The sequence below is a fragment of the Narcine bancroftii genome, chromosome 1, assembly GCF_036971445.1.
Source record: "Narcine bancroftii isolate sNarBan1 chromosome 1, sNarBan1.hap1, whole genome shotgun sequence".
In the NCBI taxonomy this organism is placed as follows: domain Eukaryota; kingdom Metazoa; phylum Chordata; class Chondrichthyes; order Torpediniformes; family Narcinidae; genus Narcine; species Narcine bancroftii.
The window spans coordinates 316,271,760-316,295,009 of record NC_091469.1 but is presented as its reverse complement, the minus strand read 5'-3'; the positions used below and the strand labels follow the sequence as shown (position 1 = coordinate 316,295,009).

The 23,250-nt window shown below is 43.0% G+C and overlaps 1 protein-coding gene across 8 annotated transcripts in view; it reads left to right on the top strand.

Annotated features, from left to right (window-relative positions):
• The window catches only part of LOC138747238 (solute carrier family 12 member 7-like), a 252,551-nt gene that overhangs the window by 100,361 nt on the left and 128,940 nt on the right, over nucleotides 1–23,250 (top strand). The window contains exon 1 of one of the 8 annotated variants that reach the window (XM_069906305.1): nucleotides 8,573–8,621. The exons of the other annotated variants lie outside the window; for them this stretch is intronic. Coding sequence (XP_069762406.1) covers nucleotides 8,588–8,621 — 34 coding nt within the window. The 5' untranslated portion in view covers nucleotides 8,573–8,587. Of the gene's footprint in view, nucleotides 1–8,572; nucleotides 8,622–23,250 lie in introns of those variants that run through there. 8 annotated transcript variants of the gene reach the window in all.

Here is a 23,250-nt window from a genome sequence, read left to right as displayed (position 1 = left end):
AAGTCCACGTCAGCTGCAGGCTCGTTTGTGGCTGACAAGTCCGATGCGGGACAGGCAGACACGATTGCAGCGGTTGCAGGGGAAAATTGGTTGGTTGGGGTTGGGTGTTGGGTTTTTCCTCCTTTGCCTTTTGTCAGTGAGGTGGGCTCTGCGGTCTTCTTCAAAGGAGGTTGCTGCCCGCCAAACTGTGAGGCGCCAAGATGCACGGTTTGAGGCGTTATCAGCCCACTGGCAGTGGTCAATGTGGCAGGCACCAAGAGATTTCTTTAGGCAGTCCTTGTACCTTTTCTTTGGTGCACCTCTGTCACGGTGGCCAGTGGAGAGCTCGCCATATAACACGATCTTGGGAAGGCGATGGTCCTCCATTCTGGAGACGTGACCCATCCAGCTCAGCTGGATCTTCAGCAGCGTGGACTCGATGCTGTCGACCTCTGCCATCTCGAGTACTTCGACGTTAGGGATGTAAGCGCTCCAATGGATGTTGAGGATGGAGCGGAGACAACGCTGGTGGAAGCGTTCTAGGAGCCGTAGGTGGTGCCGGTAGAGGACCCATGATTCGGAGCCGAACAGGAGTGTGGGTATGACAACGGCTCTGTATACGCTTATCTTTGTGAGGTTTTTCAGTTGGTTGTTTTTCCAAACTCTTTTGTGTAGTCTTCCAAAGGCGCTATTTGCCTTGGCGAGTCTGTTGTCTATCTCATTGTCGATCCTTGCATCTGATGAAATGGTGCAGCCGAGATAGGTAAACTGGTTGACCGTTTTGAGTTTTGTGTGCCCGATGGAGATGTGGGGGGGCTGGTAATCATGGTGGGGAGCTGGCTGATGGAGGACCTCAGTTTTCTTCAGGCTGACTTCCAGGCCAAACATTTTGGCAGTTTCCGCAAAGCAGGACGTCAAGCGCTGAAGAGCTGGCTCTGAATGGGCAACTAAAGCGGCATCGTCTGCAAAGAGTAGTTCACGGACAAGTTTCTCTTGTGTCTTGGTGTGAGCTTGCAGGCGCCTCAGATTGAAGAGATTGCCATCCGTGCGGTACCGGATGTAAACAGCGTCTTCATTGTTGGGGTCTTTCATGGCTTGGTTCAGCATCATGCTGAAGAAGATTGAAAAGAGGGTTGGTGCGAGAACACAGCCTTGCTTCACGCCATTGTTAATGGAGAAGGGTTCAGAGAGCTCATTGCTGTATCTGACCCGACCTTGTTGGTTTTCGTGCAGTTGGATAATCATGTTGAGGAACTTTGGGGGACATCCGATGCGCTCTAGTATTTGCCAAAGCCCTTTCCTGCTCACGGTGTCGAAGGCTTTGGTGAGGTCAACAAAGGTTATATATATATATAAAGTTTATTAGCGAGCTCCAGATTCAAACCTCCAACTCTTGAGGAGAAGTGTTATACTCATTGAATTAATAGAAGTCAGATAATATCTCGAATACACTTTTTCTCCTGTTCTTGAGTTATTTGGGGGGTGGAGAGGGAGTGGGATGAGAAGAAAATGAAAAATCTCACTATATACATATATGAATTTATGTAAGATTTAGAAGTTTGAATTATTGTGACATTTTTAAAAAAAATCTGGTGGTGCGTATTTTTTAAACTTGTATATGTCTGCCTAATAGGGAGGAGGGGTATGACTGGGGAGATTGTCTGCCCAATAGGGAGGAGGGGTGTGACTAGGGATATTGTCTGCCCAATAGGAGGGAGGGGTGTGACGGGGGAGATTGTCTGCTCAATAGGAGGGAGGGATGTGACGGAGGAGATTGCCCAATAGAGAGAAGGGGTGTGACGGGGGAGATTGTCTGCCCAATAGGGAGGAGGGGTGTGACGGGGGAGAACGTCTGCCCAATAGGGAGGAGGGGTGTGATGGGGGAGATCGTCTACCCAATAGGGGGGAAAGGATGTGACAGGGGAGATCGTCTCCCCAATAGGGGGGAGGGGTGTGACGGGGGAGATCGTCTCCCCAATAGGGGGGAGGGGTGTGACGGGGGAGATCGTCTCCCCAATAGGGGGGAGGGGTGTGACGGGGGAGATCGACTGCCCAATAGGAGGGAGGCGTGTGACTGGGGTGGAATGGGTCTTTTAAAATGTTGGCTGTTTTTCTGTGATAATCCGAGGCTTTCAAGTCAGGAGACCCGATCTTTTTATATATAAAAAAAAGAAATCTTGATATGACTTCTGCAAGGCCAAGAGGCAATATCTCAGTGCATGACCCTCGTAGGCACCTGTTGATTGTGGCAAGACACAACGCTACGAAGTGATGTTGGGCAGAATCACAGGCAACAAGAATCCAACTCCAGTGAGCTCAGTTTTGCTTGCTTTGAACAGAGGCCCTTTCAAGCTGTTGGTTAAAATAGAGTTAACTGGGCAATTTGCCCAGTTAGCACCCCAGTTACGCAGCAGTTTGAAAGGGTCTGATCCAATCAACCCTGTTGGAACCCAACTATGTCCCTGACCTACCTCAGAGGTTGTCAGGGAACCCAGTTAAACTTTCCTAGATCACGCCCATGGCCGGTTTGAACCAGAAAATAGCCGACCCACTTATTCCTGTGATGTCAGTGCTTGCGTCACCAGGCAGCCAGCACCCGAACATCCGGTGAGTGCATGATGCATCATTGTAGGGACGGGATCCCCGGTTGGTGACTTAATGGATTGATTCCCCCTGCGATTTGAAAGGTGCTTCCAGCATGTTTTCCTCAGTAGGGCGACCCAGGTGCTTCAGTTTAAAAGCACTCAGTGAGTTGATGTTATACACCGTCAGCCCTGAGCCGATGAATACTATAGCAGATGTCAGATTTGCCTTCCTTGAGAGTCGACCTACGGAAATCAACCGGACCGGATGGAGTCCCTGGCCATGTCCTAACGACCTGTGTGGACCATCTGGCAGGAGTATCCACTTACATCTCCAACCTCTCCCAACGATAATCTCCATCAGCCACTGGGTGTGGAAACTTCATTTCTGTACAAGGTCGAGCTGTTACGGAGACGGGCATTTCTTTTCTTCCACCCAACATCAAGCACTGCATTTCTCCCCTGTCAACTCTTCCTTGTTCTGCTGCATGTTTTAGCTGTTTTGAGGACTGTCCTCCTGCATGTTCCTGGTTGCCCTTCAGGAGGTGCCATCTTGAATCACCAATGTCTCCTTGGAGTGCAGTTGGGCAGGGGCGAGTTTGAGCCGGGGGAGTTGCTCAAACAACCAAATTGGATGGTGCATGACATGGAGGTAATGCTGTTGTCGAGCTCCTGCTCCCTTTGATAGCAGGCAGCCATTAGCTCCTGTTCACCTGCAGCATTCCTATCCATGGGTAACTGAACTATACATTTTGTTACTATGATGTGTTAAATCTCATCCACGTTGACCTTGAGGTGGGGCTTCCCTGCAGCAGGAAAGTAATGATCCAGCATGCTGCCAGTTGAAATGCCAGTGGATGTAAAGCTCCCAGCATTCTGAAGATGCTCTGTTATTAATCTGCATGGTATTTGATTATATCTGGATTGTCAAAGTGTGTAATTTAGATGGCATATTGAATTTTAGATGCTGAAAAATGGAAAAAGACTAAATCTAATGTTTGCAATATTGAATAAGCCTTCAGGTCAGTTTTAATAACTGTTCTCCTTGGAAGCCTCCTGGCACCCAGTTTAGCTCCCCTCATTAGCATATTGTCATCCTGCCCAACATACATTAATTTCTCTCTGATACCAAGTCTGAGGCGAGGGTGGCTCGGTTGGCAAAGCGGTGAGCTCAACACCTATACGGCGCCAGCGATCATGACTGGGATTTGAGTCCCGTGCTGTCTGTAAGGAGGTTGTGCATTCTCCCTGTGTCTGTGTGGGTTTTGCCCGGTGTCTCATTTCCTCCCACTGTTTGAAACGCGAGGGGGGTGGGGTTAATTGGGTGTAATTTGGGCGACAAGGACTCCTGGGCGAAATGGGCTCTGTGACCAAAAAAAAAACTGAGAATGGCAAGGGAATTAAAATGGATTGTAAACTTCATTCCAGGACTCTTAATTTGCACATTATTTTTTGCTTTGTGCAGTCAGTTTGTTTACATTTCCCTTTACGTTTTTCTCTTTTGTATATGCATCTTTTCTGGAGTACAATTTTATTTGGCACCCCCAATAAGTAGAAATTTCCACTGGGCTTGCAGGAGAAGGAATCTCAGGGTTGTAGGTGATGTCATGCATATTCTCTGACAATAACTCTGAACTGTGGAGTGGTAGCTGATCTCATTAACCTCTGCCTCATCCCTCGTAAGAGAAGGTGAAAGGTAGATGAGAAAAACATTGTGTTCCTCCTGGACAACTTTGAATGTAACAGCAAGAGGAGAAATCCCTTCAGCCGAAGGGCAGCACAGTTTGCGTAGCGGTTAGTGCAACGCCTTTATTGCGCCAGTGATCGGGACCTGATCTGGGCTTGAGTCCCACACTGTCTGTAAGGAGTTTGTACGGTCTCCCCATGTCTGCGTGGGTTTTTCCTGGGGGCTCCGGTTTCCCTCTCCATTCAAAACGTACTGGGGATTTTGGTTAATGGGATGTAAATTGGGCAGTGTGGGCTCGTGGGCCGAAATGGCCCATTACCGTGCTGTATGTCTGAATTCAAAATTTGAAAAAGTTAAAATTTAAATTAAAACTTAAATCTGTGGAGGTCAAATCATTGAGTATGTTTAAAACGGTGACTGTTAGGGGTCTTGATGAGTAAGGTTGTCAATGGTTATGGGGAGTCGGTGGGTGAATGGAGTGAGGGGGGAAATTATATCAGCTGTGATGGAGCAAACCTGATGGGCCAAATGGCCCAATTCTGAGGAAGTAAGGCATTGGTACACTTTCCTGGCTGTAGTGTCATTGTGTTCAGAACAGGATGATCAGCGATAGTAACTTGAAGCATGCTACGATCAAAAAAAAGTCAGTGTATATTTAATAAAGAACATATGTACATATTGTTGTTGATATGGTTCATAGTGCAATAAATAAAAAGTTAACAAAAAAAAGCATGCTACCATCTGCAGCTTGGCACCGGTGATTCAGATGGGGCATGTGCTTCCCCTGGTTCCAGAAGTCGATGACCACTTCCTTCATTGTGTTGACATTGAAGGAGGGTTTCCTGACCTGAAACCATTGCCATGAGGCTCTTTCTTTCTTTCCTGTAATCTGTCTTGTCATTGATTCTTGATGGTTTCATTTCCAAGCTTGTCGATAAAGTTGGTGAATAAGATTTAACCTTGTATGTCACAAAATACCAAGTGCAGTGAGATTCTTTTGCATAGAACACTATAGCACAGTACAGGCCCTTCACCCCTCGATGTTTGGCTGACCCATATATTTATTTTTAAAAACAAAAGTACTAAACCCTCCCTAACCCATAACCCTCTTTTTCTTCCATCCGTGTGCTTGTCTAAGAGCCTCTTAAATGCCCCCCAATGTTTCAGCCTTAACCACCATCCCCACAACTCAATTTGTGTTTTTAAAAAAAAACTTACCCCTGATGTCTCCCCTTAACTTTGTACATGTGTCCTCTGGTGTTTGCTGATCCTGCCCTGGGAAACAGGTGCTGGCAACACCACCCTAATCTTGTAGACTCTATCAAGTCTCCTCTCATCCTTCTACGCTCCAAAGAGAAAAGTCTCAGCGCTGCTAACCTTGCCTCATAAGACTTATTTTCCAATCCCTGCAACATCCTAGTAAATCTCTGCACCCTCTCCATAGCTTCCACATCTTTCATGTCATGAGGTGACCAGGGCTATAAGTATGGTCGCACCAGAGATTAGTGGAGTTGCAGCATGACCTCTCTATTCCTGAATTCAATCCCCCTATTAATGAAGCCCAGCATGCCCTCGGCCTTCTCCACTATCCTATCAACCTGTTCGACAACCCTGAGGGATGTATGGATTTGAACCCCAAGATCCCACTGTTCATCCACACTCCTAAGTAACCGACCATTAACCCTGTTCTCAGTCTTCTGGTTAGTCCTTACAAAAGGCATCACCATTGAAATCCATCTGCCACTTTTCTGCCCATCTCTGCATCGTGTCTATAATCTTCTTGTAACCTTTGACAACCCTCAGCTCCATCCACAACTCCTCCAACCTTCGAATCATCCACAAACCTACTGCAGACTGAACAGGTTATCTGTAACATTGAAAGAGTCATGTAAAGAGCACATTCTGTTCTCATTGCTGCCATCAGGAAAGAGGTAGAGGGGCCACAAGACTTGAACCAGTAGGTTCAGGAACAGTTGCTACCCCTCCACCATCAGAATCCTTAACCACAAACTGGATCAGGGGCTGATTTAAGGACCCTTACTTTGCATGTTATTTAATAGTTTTTGTATTGCACAGTAAGTTTGTTTACATTTCTCTCTTTTGTAAACATACCATTTTCTTGAGTGCGGTGTACAGTTAGTTACGGATAAGTAGAAATTCTGCTTGACCTGCAAGTTTAGGAATCTTGGTGTTGCATGTGATGTCATGTAGGTACTCCAGCAATAAACCTGAACTTTGAACTCTTTCTTTCTTTGGCTTGGCTTCGCGGACGAAGATTTATGGATGGGTAATGTCCACGTCAGCTGCAGGCTCGTTTGTGGCTGACAAGTCCGATACAGGACAGGCAGACACGGTTGCAAGGGAAAATTGGTTGGTTGGGGTTGGGTGTTGGGATTTTCCTCCTTTGTCTTTTGACAGTGAGGTGGGCTCTGCGGTCTTCTTCAAAGGAGGTTGCTGCCCGCCGAACTGTGAGGCGCCAAGATGCTCGGTTTGAGGCGATATCAGCCCACTGGCGATGGTCAATGTGGCAGGCACCAAGAGCTTTCTTTAGGCAGTCCTTGTACCTCTTCTTTGGTGCACCTCTGTCTCGGTGGCCAGTGGAGAGCTCGCCATATAACACGATCTTGGGAAGGCGATGGTCCTCCATTCTGGAGACGTGACCTACCCAGCGCAGTTTGATCTTCAGCAGCGTGGATTCAATGCTGTCGACCTCTGCCATCTCGAGTACTTCGATGTTGGAGATGAATTAAAGGAAGATCAAATGGCAAAAGAAAGGGCAGCATGAGATCACTGTTGTGGGGCACATTCAGAAACCTGATGGCGACAGGGGAGAAGCTGTCCTTAAGCCAGGTGGTGTGTGCTTTCACGCACTCGAGCCTCTTCTCTGAGGGGAGGAAGGAGAGCGTGTGCCCAGGGCAAGATGGGCCTTTTGATATGTTGTCTGCCTTTCCTAGGCAGTGGGAGATCTGGACTTTGTGGAGGGGAGGACGTTTCCATTATGGTTGAAGCTGCATTCCTCGCCCTCTGTAACTTCCAGTCTTGAGCAAAGCAGTGCCCACACTGTGCTGTTGATGGTGCGTCTGTAGACTAGTTGCAGGCAAGGGCGAGATGCTGAGATTCTTTCATCTTCTGGTAAAGCCAAGGGGTTGTCACATACTGTTTTGATTGGCACATCAGTGCGTTTGTCCCAGGTCAGGTCAGTGGAGATGTTTATTCCCAAGAACTTGAACCTCATTAATATGGACCAGAGTGTGAACACTGCCACTTCTCCTGAAGTGGATGACTGTCTCCTTCATTAGAATCAGGATTTATTGTCATGAACAAGTAATGAAGTTTGGTGTTTTCCAGAAGCAGCGCAGAGCAAACATTCATATTATAACCATCTTACAACATTACTAGAAAGAGTAAAAATAATAGTGCACGAAAAGTAAGGCAGAGTCTTTGATTCATTGATCATTCAGGAATCTCTCCCTCCACCTGCTTTTCTACCTCGTCCACATTCTGCCCAATACCCGATCACCTCTGGTTGAAAATTATCCAAAACTTGCTTCAAGCATCCTTCATGTGTCAGGCGACATTGCAATTACAATCCATAAACTTCTGCCGAGAAGTTAAAGGTGCTGCTAAGTTAATTTTCTCAATTCAACATTCTCAGTGTGAAGCTGCCCTATAGCATCTTATCGTCACTTGACATTATTTCCCAGGAATCCACCTCAGTGTAAGTTGCTTGTTTTTTAATGTGTTGATTATTGCACTTTGAAGTTTTTTTTCATTACCAAAGAGTTTATATCTTTGTGATGGGCTGCATACATTTTAGTTTCCTGCATTTGAAGGTTGAGGGCTGATCTAGTAAATTTTATTGACATCTGATTGCATCTGTGCAACCTGACGAAACAGCATTCACTGGTCCTTGGTGCAAAACATGCAGACACACAACCGGACAAAAGACACATACAAACAATACATATGCAGGATATATTCATGTATACAAATAAATAAATATTGTTTCATGAATATGAGAGTCTTGGTTGATTTAGTGTGCACCATCACAGAGAAGGCTTGCCAGCGGCTGTACTTTGTGAGCTGTCTGAAGAGATTCGTTATGTCACCGAAGACTCTTGTTAACTTCTACAGGTGAACCGCGGAGAGCATTCTGGCTAGTTGCATCATTGCCTGGTATGGAGGTGCCAACTCTCAGGATAAGAATAAACTCCAGTGGGTTGTTAACTTGTGGCCTGCGACATCACAGGCACCAGACTTCACTCCATCGAGGACATCTACATGAGGCGGTGTCTTAAAAAAGCAGCCTCTATCCTCAAAGACCCCCACCATCCAGGACATGCCCTCTTCACTCTGCTACCAACAGGAAAAAGGTACAGGAGCCTAAAGACGAGCACTCATCAGCACAAGGACAGCTTCTTCCCTGCTGCCATCAGATTCCTGAATGATCAATGAACCAAAGACACTGCCTTACTTTTCGTGCACTATTATTTTAACTCTTTATAGTAATGTTGTAAGATGGTTATAATCTGAATGTTTACACTAAGACGCTGCTGCAAAAATACCGGGTTTCATGTCTTGTTCATGACAATAAATCCTAATTCTGAGCAGTAATCTGGATGTTTAAAATAACAGATTCAACGGAACACAGACAATAGCAAGTATTTCCATTTTTTAGGCGTCTGGAACATGAGAGCAAAAGCATAATATCAGAATAAGATTATTCAGGAATGAATTTGGTAAACTACTACATGCAAGGGCCATGACAATCTGGGCCTCCCCCATGGTGCTGTTGGTCAGACAAGCATTTTTTAATTAGATTCAACTACGGAGATCAAAGACATGAAAAGAATGGGTACAGATTAGCTTCTACCTGATTAATGCTTGAAGTGGGTCTCAAGGGACTGAATGTCCTACTTGTGTTCCTATATTTGTACCGCTTGTTCTTTCTCATATATCCAAAGGCTGTTGATGTGTATCCAGAGTTGATTCTGATGTTGTGTTGCTTCCTGGCTGGATAAAAATTGCTGGGCAGAATTTGATTGAGCTGGAGCCGAAATCGTTCAATGCAGCAGATTTTCAGCCATAATGGGTGGTCATGAAAGTCCTTAGAGCTTTCAATGGTTTTGTTTTGGAAACTGGTCGGATTCTAAGGATTATAAATTTGGAACTCAGTAGTTCAATGATCCTACCATTTTATATTCAAATTTGGTGGGGGGTGGGGGGTGCACGTCTGATGTATCAGAACAATGCAAGCTTTATACACATTACAGGAGAGCTCAGGATGCCTTCTTTAACCTGACTATCAGACAGTGGTGTGTCTGATCCTTTTCTGTGGAACCTGTGGATGTTGGAAGAGGTAAAGCACGAAGGTCTTGACCGGGTCAGTGGGTGGGTGGTTCTTCTGGTGCTGTTTACACTGGACGTCTGTGTGATACCAGCGCAGGAAATGGAGGCTTCAGGAGCCAACTCAAATACTGCTCTCCTCCACTTAAATTTAAATTGAATTTTAAAAAAAAGTAAATTAAATAATTTTTAAAAAATATTGAATTTAGACATACAGCACTGTAACAGACCATTTCAGCCCGTCCACCCAATTAATCTACATCCCCCAGTACGTTTTGAAGGGTGGGAGGAAACTGGAGTCCCAAGGAAAAATCCATGCAGACACAGGGAGAACATACCAACTCCTTCCAGCCATATGGAGTTACTGGATGGACAGTGAATTTATAGACACCACGTTACTTGGTTTCTTTCACACCAATTTATTTATTTATTTTTAAATGGTGTATTTACAGAAAGGTAATTTGTACCTGTAATGCACAATAATGGTACCTCAAAACAGCAAACTGCATGACGTATGCTATACCTCGTATTCTCTACATGACTGAACTCGAGAATAAAGGTGAAATTTTGAGAGTACAGAGTTTGTATGTTCCTGTCATGATTAAAGGCAAGGTTAACAGGCATAGGGAACTTTGGTTTTTGAGGGAGATTGAGGATCTGGCTCAGAAGAAGAGAGAGGTGTATCACAGTTATAGGCAATATGGAGCAAATGAGGTACTTGGGGTGTATTTAAAAAATTGTAAGAAGAACCTCAAGTAAATTAGGAAGGCTTTAAAAAATGAGGCTGCTTTGGCAGACAATGTGAAGGAAAACCCTAAGGGTTTCTGCAGGTATATCAAGAGCAAAAGGATCATAAGGGACAAAATTGGTCCCCTTGAAGATCAGAGTGGTCGGCTTTGGATGAAGCCAAATGAGATGGGGGAAGATCTTAAATGGGTTTTGATCTTCAGTATTCACTCAGGAAAAGGGCACAGAGTCATAGGAAGTAAGGAAAACAAGCAGCGAGGTCATGATGTACACAAATTAAAGGGGAGGAGGTGCTTGCTGTCTTAAAGCAAGTAAGGGTGGATAAATCCTCAGGGCCTGACAAGATATTCCCTCAGACCTTGGGGGAGGCAAGTGTAGAAATAGCAGGGGCTCTGGCAGAAATATTTAAAATGTCCTTAGTCATGGATGTGATTCCAGAGGATTGGAGGGTAGCTCACGTTGTTCTGTTGTTTAAAACAGGCTCCGGCAAATTATAGGCCAGTGAGCCTGACATCAGTAGTAGATAAATTATTGGAAGGTGTTCTAAGAGATCGCATATGCAACTGAGTAGGGATAATCAACATTAGCCTTTGTGTCTAATGTTCCAACAGTAAACTTGTCAATTTTAAAATTCTGTCTTGTTCTCATGTCTCTCTGGTGATTCCTTCTCCCCTTTCTCTGTTACTGCCTTTGTATTTCCTTTGTATTTCTGCTTTTCTGCATTCCTGGTGATCCCTGAGTTGGCTGCTAATCGCTGTAAAGGCTGTCAGTTGAACGATTCCTTTCTTAATCCTCTCTGCCCTCCATTCTTTCTTTCATCCTCCGATGACACTCTCAAACAGTAAACCTTTTGGCCAAGCTTTTGCTCAATGGAAGTACATCTCCTATGAGTGTCAATTTTTTGATTTGATTGGGCTCTTGTGATGCATTTTCAAATGTTTGTTAAGCGGAGCATAAACAATCTGTGGCTGTTGAACTTCTTAGTTTTCTATTTGAAATATATATTTTATTGAGTTTAACATGTAAATCCTACGTCTTCTAATATAACAAATAACAGGCCCTATTATGTATATATTAATATTAATGTAAATCAAAAACCTATCCGTTTAACAATATTTCTTAAAATAATTGTGCATAGAAACTGTAAACTAGATGATCCTTTGGTCTAAACAAAGGGTAGATTCTGTCTAATGATATGATCGATGACAACCATCATTAAACCCATATTAACAAGTTAATCTTTAAAAATAAAGGACTTGGGAGTTCAATTTGAAAATGATCGTTGGAGAAATATTTGTAGAGGTACTATGACAAAGTTAGTAAATGTTAGGTACAGACTGGTGACATAATTTTATACACCAATTATATTTGACCCCAGATCGTTTGAAAAGATATAAACTGAGTGCTTCAGTTTGCTGTTTTCAGTGCAATGATGAAAAAGGCACTTATAATGGTCTTGTGATAAAGTTAGGGGGTTTTGGTCTAGATTGAGAAATTGTTTACAAAACATTTTAAAAATAACATTTTCTTTAGATCCAAAGATCTTTTTAATTGGAGAGGTTAGTGAAATGGGCTTTGACAGATAAATTAGATAAATTTCAAATGGCGTTTTTGAGATTAGCTTTAGCAGTGGGGAGGAAATGTATAGCGATTTCATGAAAGATCAGATGGAGCTTAATTTACGAAGATGGCATTTGGAAATAAGATCATGTATACCAATGGAGAAGATAATTTATAATTTCTTGGATAAATATTATGTATTTCAAAGCATTTGGACTATTTTAATTTGAAAATTTAAGACTGGCCTTGAGTGCCGCTGGATCTCCTTATCCAGTAAATGACTGACGCTGGGTGTTCCCCATATCTATTTCTTCTCTTTTGCTATTCTTTTCTTTGTTGGGGGGGTAGGGGGTTTAGAAATAGGAGGGTATAATGTTAGGGTTGGAGGGGGCCTGGATTTTCTGTAGTTTTTGTTTATATTTCTGTAGCCATGTTTAAATTTTGACAAACTGTTAATATTTTAGTTAAGTAACTGTGGTTATTACTTTTTTCTGTTATAAATAAAATATATTTTTTTAAATCTTAAAGAAAGGAATAAAAAGAAAAAAAAACACTAAATCTAAATGTAATTGACCCCTCCCTTGAATCAAGGTTTCCTTGCAGGAAAGGATGTGAAGATATGGATCAAATAGCGACCTTCAGATACTAGACAGAGAATCGCCGGAGTATCCAAGCTTCTTAAATCTTCCAGTCATGAGAGTAATCTATGAATGGGCCCCACATCTTGTCAAAATGAAACTTCTATCTTTAATGTCATATCTAATTTTCTCTAAGCTTGATTAACTGGGTATGAGTAGGTGAAGAGTCATCTTTCCATTTCATTAAAATTGCTTGTGTGGCCATCAACATGATAAAACGCTGAAACTTTCTCCTGAGTAGCAGGCACAGGTGTATCCAGTTCACGAGAAAAACCAAACAAGGCAATTAAAGGGCATGATTCCATACTTCTCCCTAGAGCTGTGATGGATTTCTAGAGAGGAACAAGTACTTTTTTTCCCTGATTTTTTTTTTGTCTTGGGCATCAGCTTTAGTCCTCTTTTCAAAGTGAGGCCACTCCAGGCACTGGCCTCTGCAACCAGGGGCACGGACAAATTCCCAAAGGGTACGTTGCTTTTCTGAGCTCGTTTTGTTTTGGTTACGCGTTGATGGACTCTTGTGGATTCTGCTTGTTTCCAACTTGTTTGTCTTTTTAAAAGAAAATGATTTGTTCCCAGGATGTTGGTGTGATAGGCAAGTCTGTTGTGTATTAGTCGCCCCCTCGCCTTCTGCAAGGAGGTGGCTTGGTCATTTTTTTTGTTTGAACCATTGTAGTCATATTCTGAAGATTATTTTTGTTTGTTAAAGATGCTCTTTATGTATGGGAGAGAGTTCCAGAAATGAGACCTGCTTCTGATTACAGAGTGATGGTCCTTTCTGCCAATTCAAATATGCTATCTAGATCAAGGGGCAGTATTGCTTTCCACCTGCTGCCTTTCTACAGGCAGCACGGTTGGTGCAATGCCTTTACAGCGCCAGTGATTGGGACAGGACTGGGATTCAAATCCCGGGCTGTCTGTGAGGAGTTTGTACGTGTCTGCGTGGGTTTTCTCCAGGGGCTCCGGTTTCCTCCCACTGTTCAAAAGTGTACCGGTGTAGGTTAATGGGGTGTAAATTGGCCGGTGCGGGCTGAAATGGCCTGAAACTATGGTGTATGTCTACATTTTAAAAATTAAATTCTTGGCAGTGGAGGTGATCATTATCCAGTGAGAAAACTAAATGCATTGACTGATTTTTTTCTCCTCATGACAGTTTGACATCCCTAATATCATTGGGGGATAATCAATGTCTTGGAGAGCACTCCTGGTCTTTGAGTAGAATGGGAAGGTTGAAGTGAGTTGTTTATGGTCAGCTCTAAAGTTAATTTTTTAGAAACATTTAGACAATCAGCACCACAACAGACCCTTCTGGCCCTTGCTCCCCAAATACACCAATTAATTTACAATCCCCGTATGTTTTGGAAGGGTGGGAGGAAACCGAAGCTGCCATAGGGAGAACGTGCAAACCCCTTAGAGACCCGGGTGGCTGGCACTGCATTGAGATACAGGTACAGGGATCGTGTTACAATAAAGCAAAAGTGCAAGATATAGGTTTAAAAAGTGCAGTTAAACAAGGCGCCAAAATCAGAAGTCAGTTTGAGTCTGAAAACAACAGGAAAGAAACTGAAGGTTTGTGTTTTCAAACTCTTCAGCCTAACGAGAATGGGTGGGTGAACCACCCTGTTATTTATCTGAGGATGGACATTATGTTTCGTTTAGTCACATCTGAAACCTGCACCTTCCGCTCTCAGACCCCCTTCATGCTTTTTTCAAGATTATTTTATTGACATGGAATAAAACAGAAAATGTAATGTTACAGAAGATTTATTTTAGTCTACCATTAGGCAGACAAGGATACACATCACCAGAAATTGCCCAGTCCCTCTTGCACTCAGACAAGCAAAAGCGAGTCCCCCAGAGTCGCTGAGTGTCCAAGGATTCACCTCCAGTGCTTCTGCAGCTGCACAGGCTCCAGTTCAAACCATTGGCAACCCAAACTCCAGATCCGAACCTCCGACACAGTCAGGAACCCTTCAGCGCCCTCTTGTATCCCGGTTCTAATACCCCTCATCCAGTCTCCAGCAGTCCGCAGCCTTGTGCGGGTCCCCTGACAGCAGTTGCCAGCAGCCCACAACCTGCATGGGTTCCTCTCTTTGTGTCACCAACAAACCTGTGTGTTCTTCAGCTGGTCTGAAACTTTTGCCAGGATTGGTTTCCTTGCTCGAATCTCAGGAGAGAAGACTGGAAGCAGAACCTTTGAGAATGGCTAACAGTGGATGGAAAGTGTCTAGCTATGGAGTATTGGCCCAAGACAGGAAAGTACTGAACAAGGAGTGAGAAATTCTGGAAGATGCTGGGTTTTAGTGTTGTTTATGTTCTGGGAACTTCCACGACCAATCCCAACACCATCTGTAACCGTACAAGCAAAGGGGCTTTGAATAAAACGTGAGCAGCACAGGTGAGATAATCGAGGCTCCAATCTTTCCCCAAACAACACTTAGGATGGCTGATAAACTGAATAATTCCATCCACAATTAAGAGTTACACTCAGGAGCAAATGTGGATCAACTCCCAATCAGGATCAACTCCCAATCAGATTTTTCAGTTCCACCATATGTACCCATTTCATTACTGTATATTACCTCCCTCTCCCTCGATTATCCTAAATGATTTATCCTATTGGATAAATATTTTTCAGGATTAAAAACAGCCCAGTAGCAACAGCAAATCACTTGTATCAATGTTTAAACAACAAGGGAAGGCTTTTTAAGCAGTAAAATAATTTTTAATTCAAAAATTGCTGGCCGACCCCGTTCATCGACACCTCCTCACGGAGGCCCTGCTACTGCCGGGAGCCCGAGGCCCTCACTATTCCTGGGAGGCCGCTTTCCTTGATGATGCCAGGACAAGGGATTCTTCCAGCCGCTTGCGGCTGGGACGTGGCGTCGCACAGTTTGAAAGGGAGAGTTGGGGAGAAAAGACAATAGGGGAAGGTAAAGAAGAAATTTTTTTTGGATAAATTAGGATTTTGGAGAATCTGATTTTGGATAATCGGAGTAGTTGGTGTGTGCGTGTTACATAAAAATATATTTATTATACAGTCATACACGCCCGGACACCCCACCCCCTGACTACGCTGGCAATTGCTGACAATATCATCAATATGTTACTGACTATACAGGTATAACTGTTTCACAGTTGGTCTTTTACACCATAAGCACCTCATAATTTGGAGAAAAAAATGCAAAAAGAGTTGCAGTTTGCAGAATAAGTTTCTGGTGGACCCTCTTAATGCGCATATAATTCTCTCCAGTTTAATAAAGAAACTGATATTCTTAAACCATTGTGTAATAGAAGGATCCCTATCAGACTTCCAGTGTAACAAGATTAGACGCTTGGTTAATAGGGATGTCAATGCTATTGTGTCTTTCTGCAGGGAATTTAGGGAGTTAGTGGAGATTCCAAATTGTGCAGACAACAGGCAGGGTTACAAATTGACTTTAAATACTTTGGATAGTGTGTTGAAAACTTTTCTCTAGAACCTTGTATTTTGGGGCATGGATGAAACAGGTGAGGTGGAAAGGGAAGTCGTTCCATCGACTACATTTCAGGGTAAATGATTGACAGTCTGGATTGTGCAGCACCTTGGACTGAATGAGTCTTGAGCAAATGCAGGAGGTGGTGGAACGAATCCTCTCAATAACCTTGTCCCACAGCTTCTCCTCCAATTCTATTCCCAATTCTTGTTCCCCTTTTGTGTTCATTGTGGAAAGTGATTGACTTTTAATTGACAAAATAAAACTATAAATTTTTGAAATTGTCCCTCTCACTCCTGGATTCGCTGAGATTAGACCTTCACAAGGCTGTTTGGCAGGTAACTGAGGGAATTTTGGGAAAGACTTTGAGATAAAATTTCGAATCTGAAAGTTACGAAGTGGGCGTGTGGCCTGATGGCGTAAGGGAGAAGACATGGAAAACACCCCCTCTTGACAGAATTTCTAAAAACCTGTATCAAAGTGCTTAAAATATTTTTTAAAAATCACAGATAACATAATTGAAGACTCAAAATGCTAACAATGATGAAAGTGAAAGGTCAAGCAATAAAGAAAACTGTTATAAAATCTGCAACAACATCGAAGCCTGGGGACTCCATTTCTCTGCACCCATGATCCCAACGGCAGTCTGTGGGTAATGTCTTTTCTACACCGACACTGACCTTGCATTCTGACGCGCGAGATGGCTCCGGTGAGCAACGACCGTCGACTTTAGGACAAGATGGACAACTGCATGCACACAATGCCCGAGAAGGTCCAAGCTGTGGGGCAACCCGACCTCCACCGGCCCAGTAAACCTGAGCTGGGGAGGAGTGGCATTTGCACCCGCAGTAGGGCTGCAACAGCTGACTCCCTGACAGAGGAGGAAGAGGACGTCATCGAGGTGAAAGAGGAGGAACAATATCTCACTGAAGAAGAAACTGCATTGTATCAGGGTAGGCCCAGGGTGAACCAGGCTGATAAATTACTGCCTGGCTCCCCCCAGTTAGAATCACCATCAAATGCTGAACTTGCTTTACAAATAAGCCAGGGGTTTTCTATAATGAAGGAACAACTTGTGGAAATGAAAGGAGAAATATCTGAAAGTTATGAAGTAAGTGTGATCGAGAGGTGAAACTGTAAAACCCATAAAGATCTTGAAAACATTTGATACTTTTAGTTGGCCACGAATAAAAAAAATAATCAGTGAGTGAAGGTGTAAATAAGTGATTATTATTTAAGGGACTCTGAACTGGTGCTGCTGCCCACTTTCTGCGGTCTAATCTGGTGTGAACTTTTTACCGTATTGAGCAGCAATGGGCTATCAATGTGGTTAGTGGGTTTAGTGGAATATACCATGGTTGCTGAAGTCGATGATTTACAAGATGGTTCTTCCAGTTTACGCCAGGAGAGCTCCCCTGTAATTTAGTTTGTGTATATGTGCTGCCCAGGAGTTGAATTGGGAAGAGCCAGTCTGCCACTAATCTTGCAGTTTTGCCATGATGCTTTTCGGACCCTTGGAGATACCAAATAAAGGAGGAAATGATTTTATCGAGTGAGGTGAAAAAAATATTTTGGAATAAGGGAATGGTTTGAAACAAGTAAAGGAATCTTGGTGATAGTTCATTTTGACTACATTTATTCTGCCCAAACTGCTCCTTCTCTGAAAATCTGATTTTGCCTTGTCGATAAGAGATTGAGGAATGTGCATGTGATGTTTACACCGAGGCACTTGAAACTTGATTGATTAAATGGAAAAGACAAGTCTGATTGGTTAAGTTATAGAGCTGTTCTGTCGATGGGGTAACAATCACCCATTTGAATTTATAACCTGAAAATGAGCTGAGATCCTCCAGAATGGGTAGAATGGAGGGAGTGCTACTCTGTGGGTCTGTTACAAACAGTATACAATGAACTTCGCTTTTAAAGTCTATTTCAGATGATGCCTTTAACGGTAGGGGAAGATTGTGACATAATTAATAATGGTTCAATTGCAATGGCAAAAATAAGAGGAGATTAGGGGACCTTTGTTGGGTACCATGTTCTAATGCAAAATCGTCAGAGTGAGTATTGTTTGTGTGAACTGATGGTTGTGCTGTTGTGTATAGAAGGCGAATCCAGGAGAGGAGCACTCCACTGTGTAACTGGACCCTGGGTTTCCTCACCGCCAGACCACAATCAGTGAGGATTGGTAAGAACATCTCCTCCACAATCTCCATCAGTACCGGAGCACCACAGGGCTGCGTTCTTAGCCTCCTGCTCTACTCATTTTACACCTATGACTGTGTGGCTTAGTACGACAATAACACCATCTACAAATTTGCTGACGATACCACGATAGTGGGGTGTTTAAAGGAAGGGGTTGACTCAGCATACAGGATGGAGAATGAAAACTTGGCTGAATGGTGCACCAACAACAAGGAGCTGATTTTTGACTTCAAGAAAGGAAACCCCGAGTTGTACTATCCAGTGATCATTGAGGGATCAGAGGTGGAGAGCGTGAACACATTTGCGTTCTTGGGAGTCACTATCTCAGAGGATCTTTCCTGGACCCAACACACTAATGGCATCGTGGAGAAAGCATGTCAGTGCTTCTACTTTCTCAGGAGCTTGCGGAGGTTTGGTATGACACCAGAAATCCTGGCAAATTTCTACAGAGGTGTGGAGAAAAGTGCTGACTGGCTGCATCATGGTCTCATGTGGGAACACCAATACCCTCCAAAAGGTAGTGGATGCAGCCCAGGACATCACAGGCAAAACCCTCCCACCATCGAGAACACTTACAGGGAATGATGCCGTCGGAGAGCAGCAGCAATCATCAAGGATCCACACCACCCAGCACATGCTCTGTTCTCGCTGCTGCCATCAGGAAAGAGGTCCAGGTGCCACAAGACTCACACCATCAGGTTCAGGAACAGCTGCCACCCCTCCACCATCAGACTCCTCAACAACAAACTCAATCAGGGACTCATTTAAGGACTCTTATACCCCTTTTACACAGAGATCCCACTTATTTGGCATGTGAACAATCTGTGTTTAAAGCCAGATAGATTGATTACACTGAACCAAGAAAAGTCTGGTCAGGATCTGAAGTGAAACGCATTGGCTCTGATACTACCTACCTTGCCAGGTAATTACCAGGATGAAAGTGGACCCCCCTACCCACCCACCCTTCCCACGTTCGATGCATTCACATAGGTAAGTGAAGCAGTTAAAAGGCAGTTGATTCCTGTCTATCAACGGCAGTGTAAAAGGGGTATTTTTTGTTTGCTTTATTGATTTTCTTTGCTCTCTCTGTATTGCACAGTCAGTTTGTGTACATTCATTATCTGTTTGAGATTCTTGTTTAAATGTTTACGCTGTGTACAGTTTTTTGCACTTCCAATAAGTTGTAATTCTGCTTCCCCTGCAGAAAAGGAATCTCAGGGTTGTAGGGGATGTCATCTATGTACTCTGACAATAAATCTGAAACTTGTTACCAAATCCAATTTCTTTAATACTGCAAAAAGGCCACATCCACTCTACCCTATCAAAGGCCTTTGCAGCATCCAGCAAAATTACAACTTTCGGAGACTTTGTTGAGAGTAAGAGTACATGTACGAATGTTGAAACGATGAGTGTCACTGTTCTGCACTTCAGATATGATCTTTGGTAACATTCCTTCTATTCGAGATGCTATGACCTTGGCTAACACTTTGACATTAGGATTAAGCAGAGATAAAGGCCTGTAGAGATAAGTAAGAAACCAGACATGGGATTCTTGTCTTTAGGAGCAAGATTATTGATATTTGGCTTGAATAAGTTGGTAAAACTCCTCGCTCCTGTGCTTCATTAAACACTGATAGTAATAATGGAGCTCATTTATCATTAAACTTCTTAAAACTCTGTTGGAAATGGAGATTGCATTGCTTTAATTGACAGTGTAATCTCATCCAAAGTGGATAAGGCATCCAGTTCCTTAACCCGGTTCGGGCCATTGACTGGAGCTGTAATGTTCTTAAGGAACTGATTCATTTTGGTGCCATCAGAAAAGTATTTGGATTTGTCGAGTGTTGAGCAGAAAGATTTAGAGGCAGTATTGATTTCCATGGGATCAGATATTATATTATTGAAGGGGGCCCCAGTTTGGGATGTCAGCCTGATGTTTCAGTTGGTGGACTCGTAGGTGGCTTGCCTTTTCCCTGTGTTCGTAATGTGAACCACAAGGTTGCATTAGTAACCGCTCTGCCTGTGTAGTTGAAATAAGGTCAAATTCTGCTTGGAAATCAAGACGTAGCTTGTATAATTCGAGGGAGGGACAACCTGCGTAGCATTGACCCATTGAACCTGGCAATGTGTTTTCTATTTAATAATGAGATTATTTGACCCCTCAAATAACACTTAATTGTCTCCCAGAGTAGGGAATCAGTGGTTAACTCCTTTGATTGTGAGAGAGGAAATCACTGATAGAGTCTGATGTATGTTCACAAAAATTTTTTTGCGTCTGCCAGCAGAAGAGAATTAAGTCTTCAGCACAGTGGGTTAATGTGATTGGGTAGTTGAAGGTCAAATAATAAAGGTGCGTGATTAGAATACTAGAATAAGCCTAGAACACCACAGATGGGATCAGAGAGCCATCCAAAATGAAATCGTCTATCCAAGAATATCAATTGTGAATATTGGAAAATAATTTTTGTTGTTGTTGAGGGATTGCGAAATCTTCAAAGGTCAATCAGCACATTTTTTTAGCCCAAAGTCAGAAAATAACCTGGCCTTGGCAGATCATAAAGTGCCCCAGGGATTAAATCGGTCTAGAACCGGATCCATAACAGAATTTAAGTTTTCCCCCCTCCTCCAAAACATTAGGATGTGGGAAGCCTGTTTAATAGTGTGTTAGCAAATGAGATGCCATCGAAATTGGATGCATAGCTGTTGGCCAGCAGCGCTGGTTTCTAGAAGAAGACACAAAGTTGCCTTGGGAGACATTGTGAAGGAAAATCTTAAGGGTTTCCACAGGTATATTAAGAGCAAAAGAATAATAATGGACAAAATTGGTCCCCATGAAGATCAGAGTGGTCACGTTTGTATGGAGCCAAAAGAGATGGGGGAAGATCTTAAATTTTTTTTGCATCAAGATTTACTCAGGAAACGGGCACAGGGTCTTGGGAAGTAAGGAAAACAAGCAGCGAGGTCATGGAACCTGTACAGATTAAAGAGGAGGAAGTGCTAGCTGTCTTAAAGCAAATAAGGTTGGATAAATCCCCAGGGCCTGACAAGATATACCCTCAGACCTTGAGGGAGGCTGGTGTAGAAATTGCAGGGGCTCTGGTAGAAATAATTTAAAATGTCCTTAGCCACAGGTGTGGTGCCGGAGGATTGGAGGGAGCTCACGTTGTTTAAAAAAAGCCTCCAAAAGTAACCCTGGAAATTATAGGCTGGTGAGCCTGACATCAGTAGTAGGTAAATTATTGGATCAGATATACAATTATTTGGATAGCCATGGACTGATTAGGGATAGTCAACACGGCTGTGTGTGTTAGGTCATGTTTAACCATCTTAGTGTTTTTTGAGGAGGTTACCAGGTAAGCTGACAAAGGAAAGGCTGTGGATGTTGTCTACATGGACTTTAGTATGGCCTTTGACAAGGTCACACATGGGAGGTTAGTCAGGAAGGTTCAGACACTTGTTTTCGTGGTGAAATAGTGAACTGGATTCAACAATGACTGGGTGGGAGAAGCCAGAGAGTAGTGGTGGATGATTGCTTCTCACACTGGAGGCCTGTGCTGGGACCATTGTTGTTTGTTATCTATGTCAATGATCTGGATAATAATGTGGTAAATTCGATCAGCAAGTTTGGAAATGGCACTAAGATTGGAGGGGTTGTGGACAGTGAAGAAGGTTTCCAGAGTTTGCAGAGGGATCTGGACCAGCTGGAAAAATGGGCTTAAAAAATAGCAGATGGAAGGTGTAACAGATATGTGTTAATCTTTAATATAATGTTAAAACTACGATATACTTATATATGTGTGTGTGTGTGTATATATATATATATATATATATATACATATCTAGATATGTATTCTTAGTTAATTGTGGGCTGGTACAAGATAACAGCACATTTATAGAGAACCATTGTAGTCAGAAGAGCGTTCATTCTTGGAGTCACATCTTGGACAGACAGAGCTAATGGATTTCAAGTGGGTCTTAATCAAGAAATGCTAAAGGAATCCATCTGTTTTTATTCAAAGCCTCTTGAACAGAGATGAGGTCAGAGATTTTATGGACATGGAAAGGTTTTGAAAAAGGGAACATAATTTTGGGAGAAATAAAACTGATGGTCATGTTGTTTCCAAGATTGGGACTCACCTCAGTGATGTAATGGTCACATGATGTGGAGAAATGTATTACTGAATTCAGACATTTTGAGTTCAGTTTTGGAAGAGTTCTGTTTGGAGAGGACCAAAGTCACAGGGGTTGAGACAGGGGTTGAAGCCATGTGAAAAACAGAATTGAGTTACAGTAACCAGAACTAGCGCTGTTGTTATGGTTTACTCCTGGGGAAAGAGGAACATAGAATCAGTGACTTTTGAAATAAAGAAGACCATTTTGTTGTCTCTTTGGAAAAGAGGACAGATTTCTACTGGGTCAATTTTTGTGTGGCTACTTAATGTAACCCTTGTCTGGGTTTGTGAAGTCATCATGGAAGAAAATAACCACATTGTGAGCAAAATGGCCTGAAGATATGATGCTTAAAAGCACTTGATAATTATTTCTGAACTGAAAATTTAAGACCTTCAAGCAAGATTAAAATGATGCTGAACTTTTAAAGATTGACTTTTCAGAGTAAGACTTTACACACTCACACACACTCACGCGCTCTACATTTGCACATAATGGGGTTAAGTTTAGAGATAAGTAAGAAATTTTGTGTTATTGATAGTTTAATAAAAACTTATTTTGGATTTGCCATTGTCTATTGAATTTTCCATTGCTGTACCTTTATTAGTGCTAACTAAGTCCCTAACAACATTTCGGATGTGTTAGTTCATAACTAAGTACAAACCAAGATAGGACATACACGGTATATGGTCGGGCAATGAGGTGTGCGGTAGAACAGTGGGATCTGGGAATACAGATACACAATTCCCTGAAAGTGGCATCACAGGTGGACAGGGTTGTAAAGAGAGCTTTTATCTGAATACTGGGAAAGTATTGAGTACAGGAGTTGGAATGTTATGGTAAGTTTAAGACATTGATGAGTC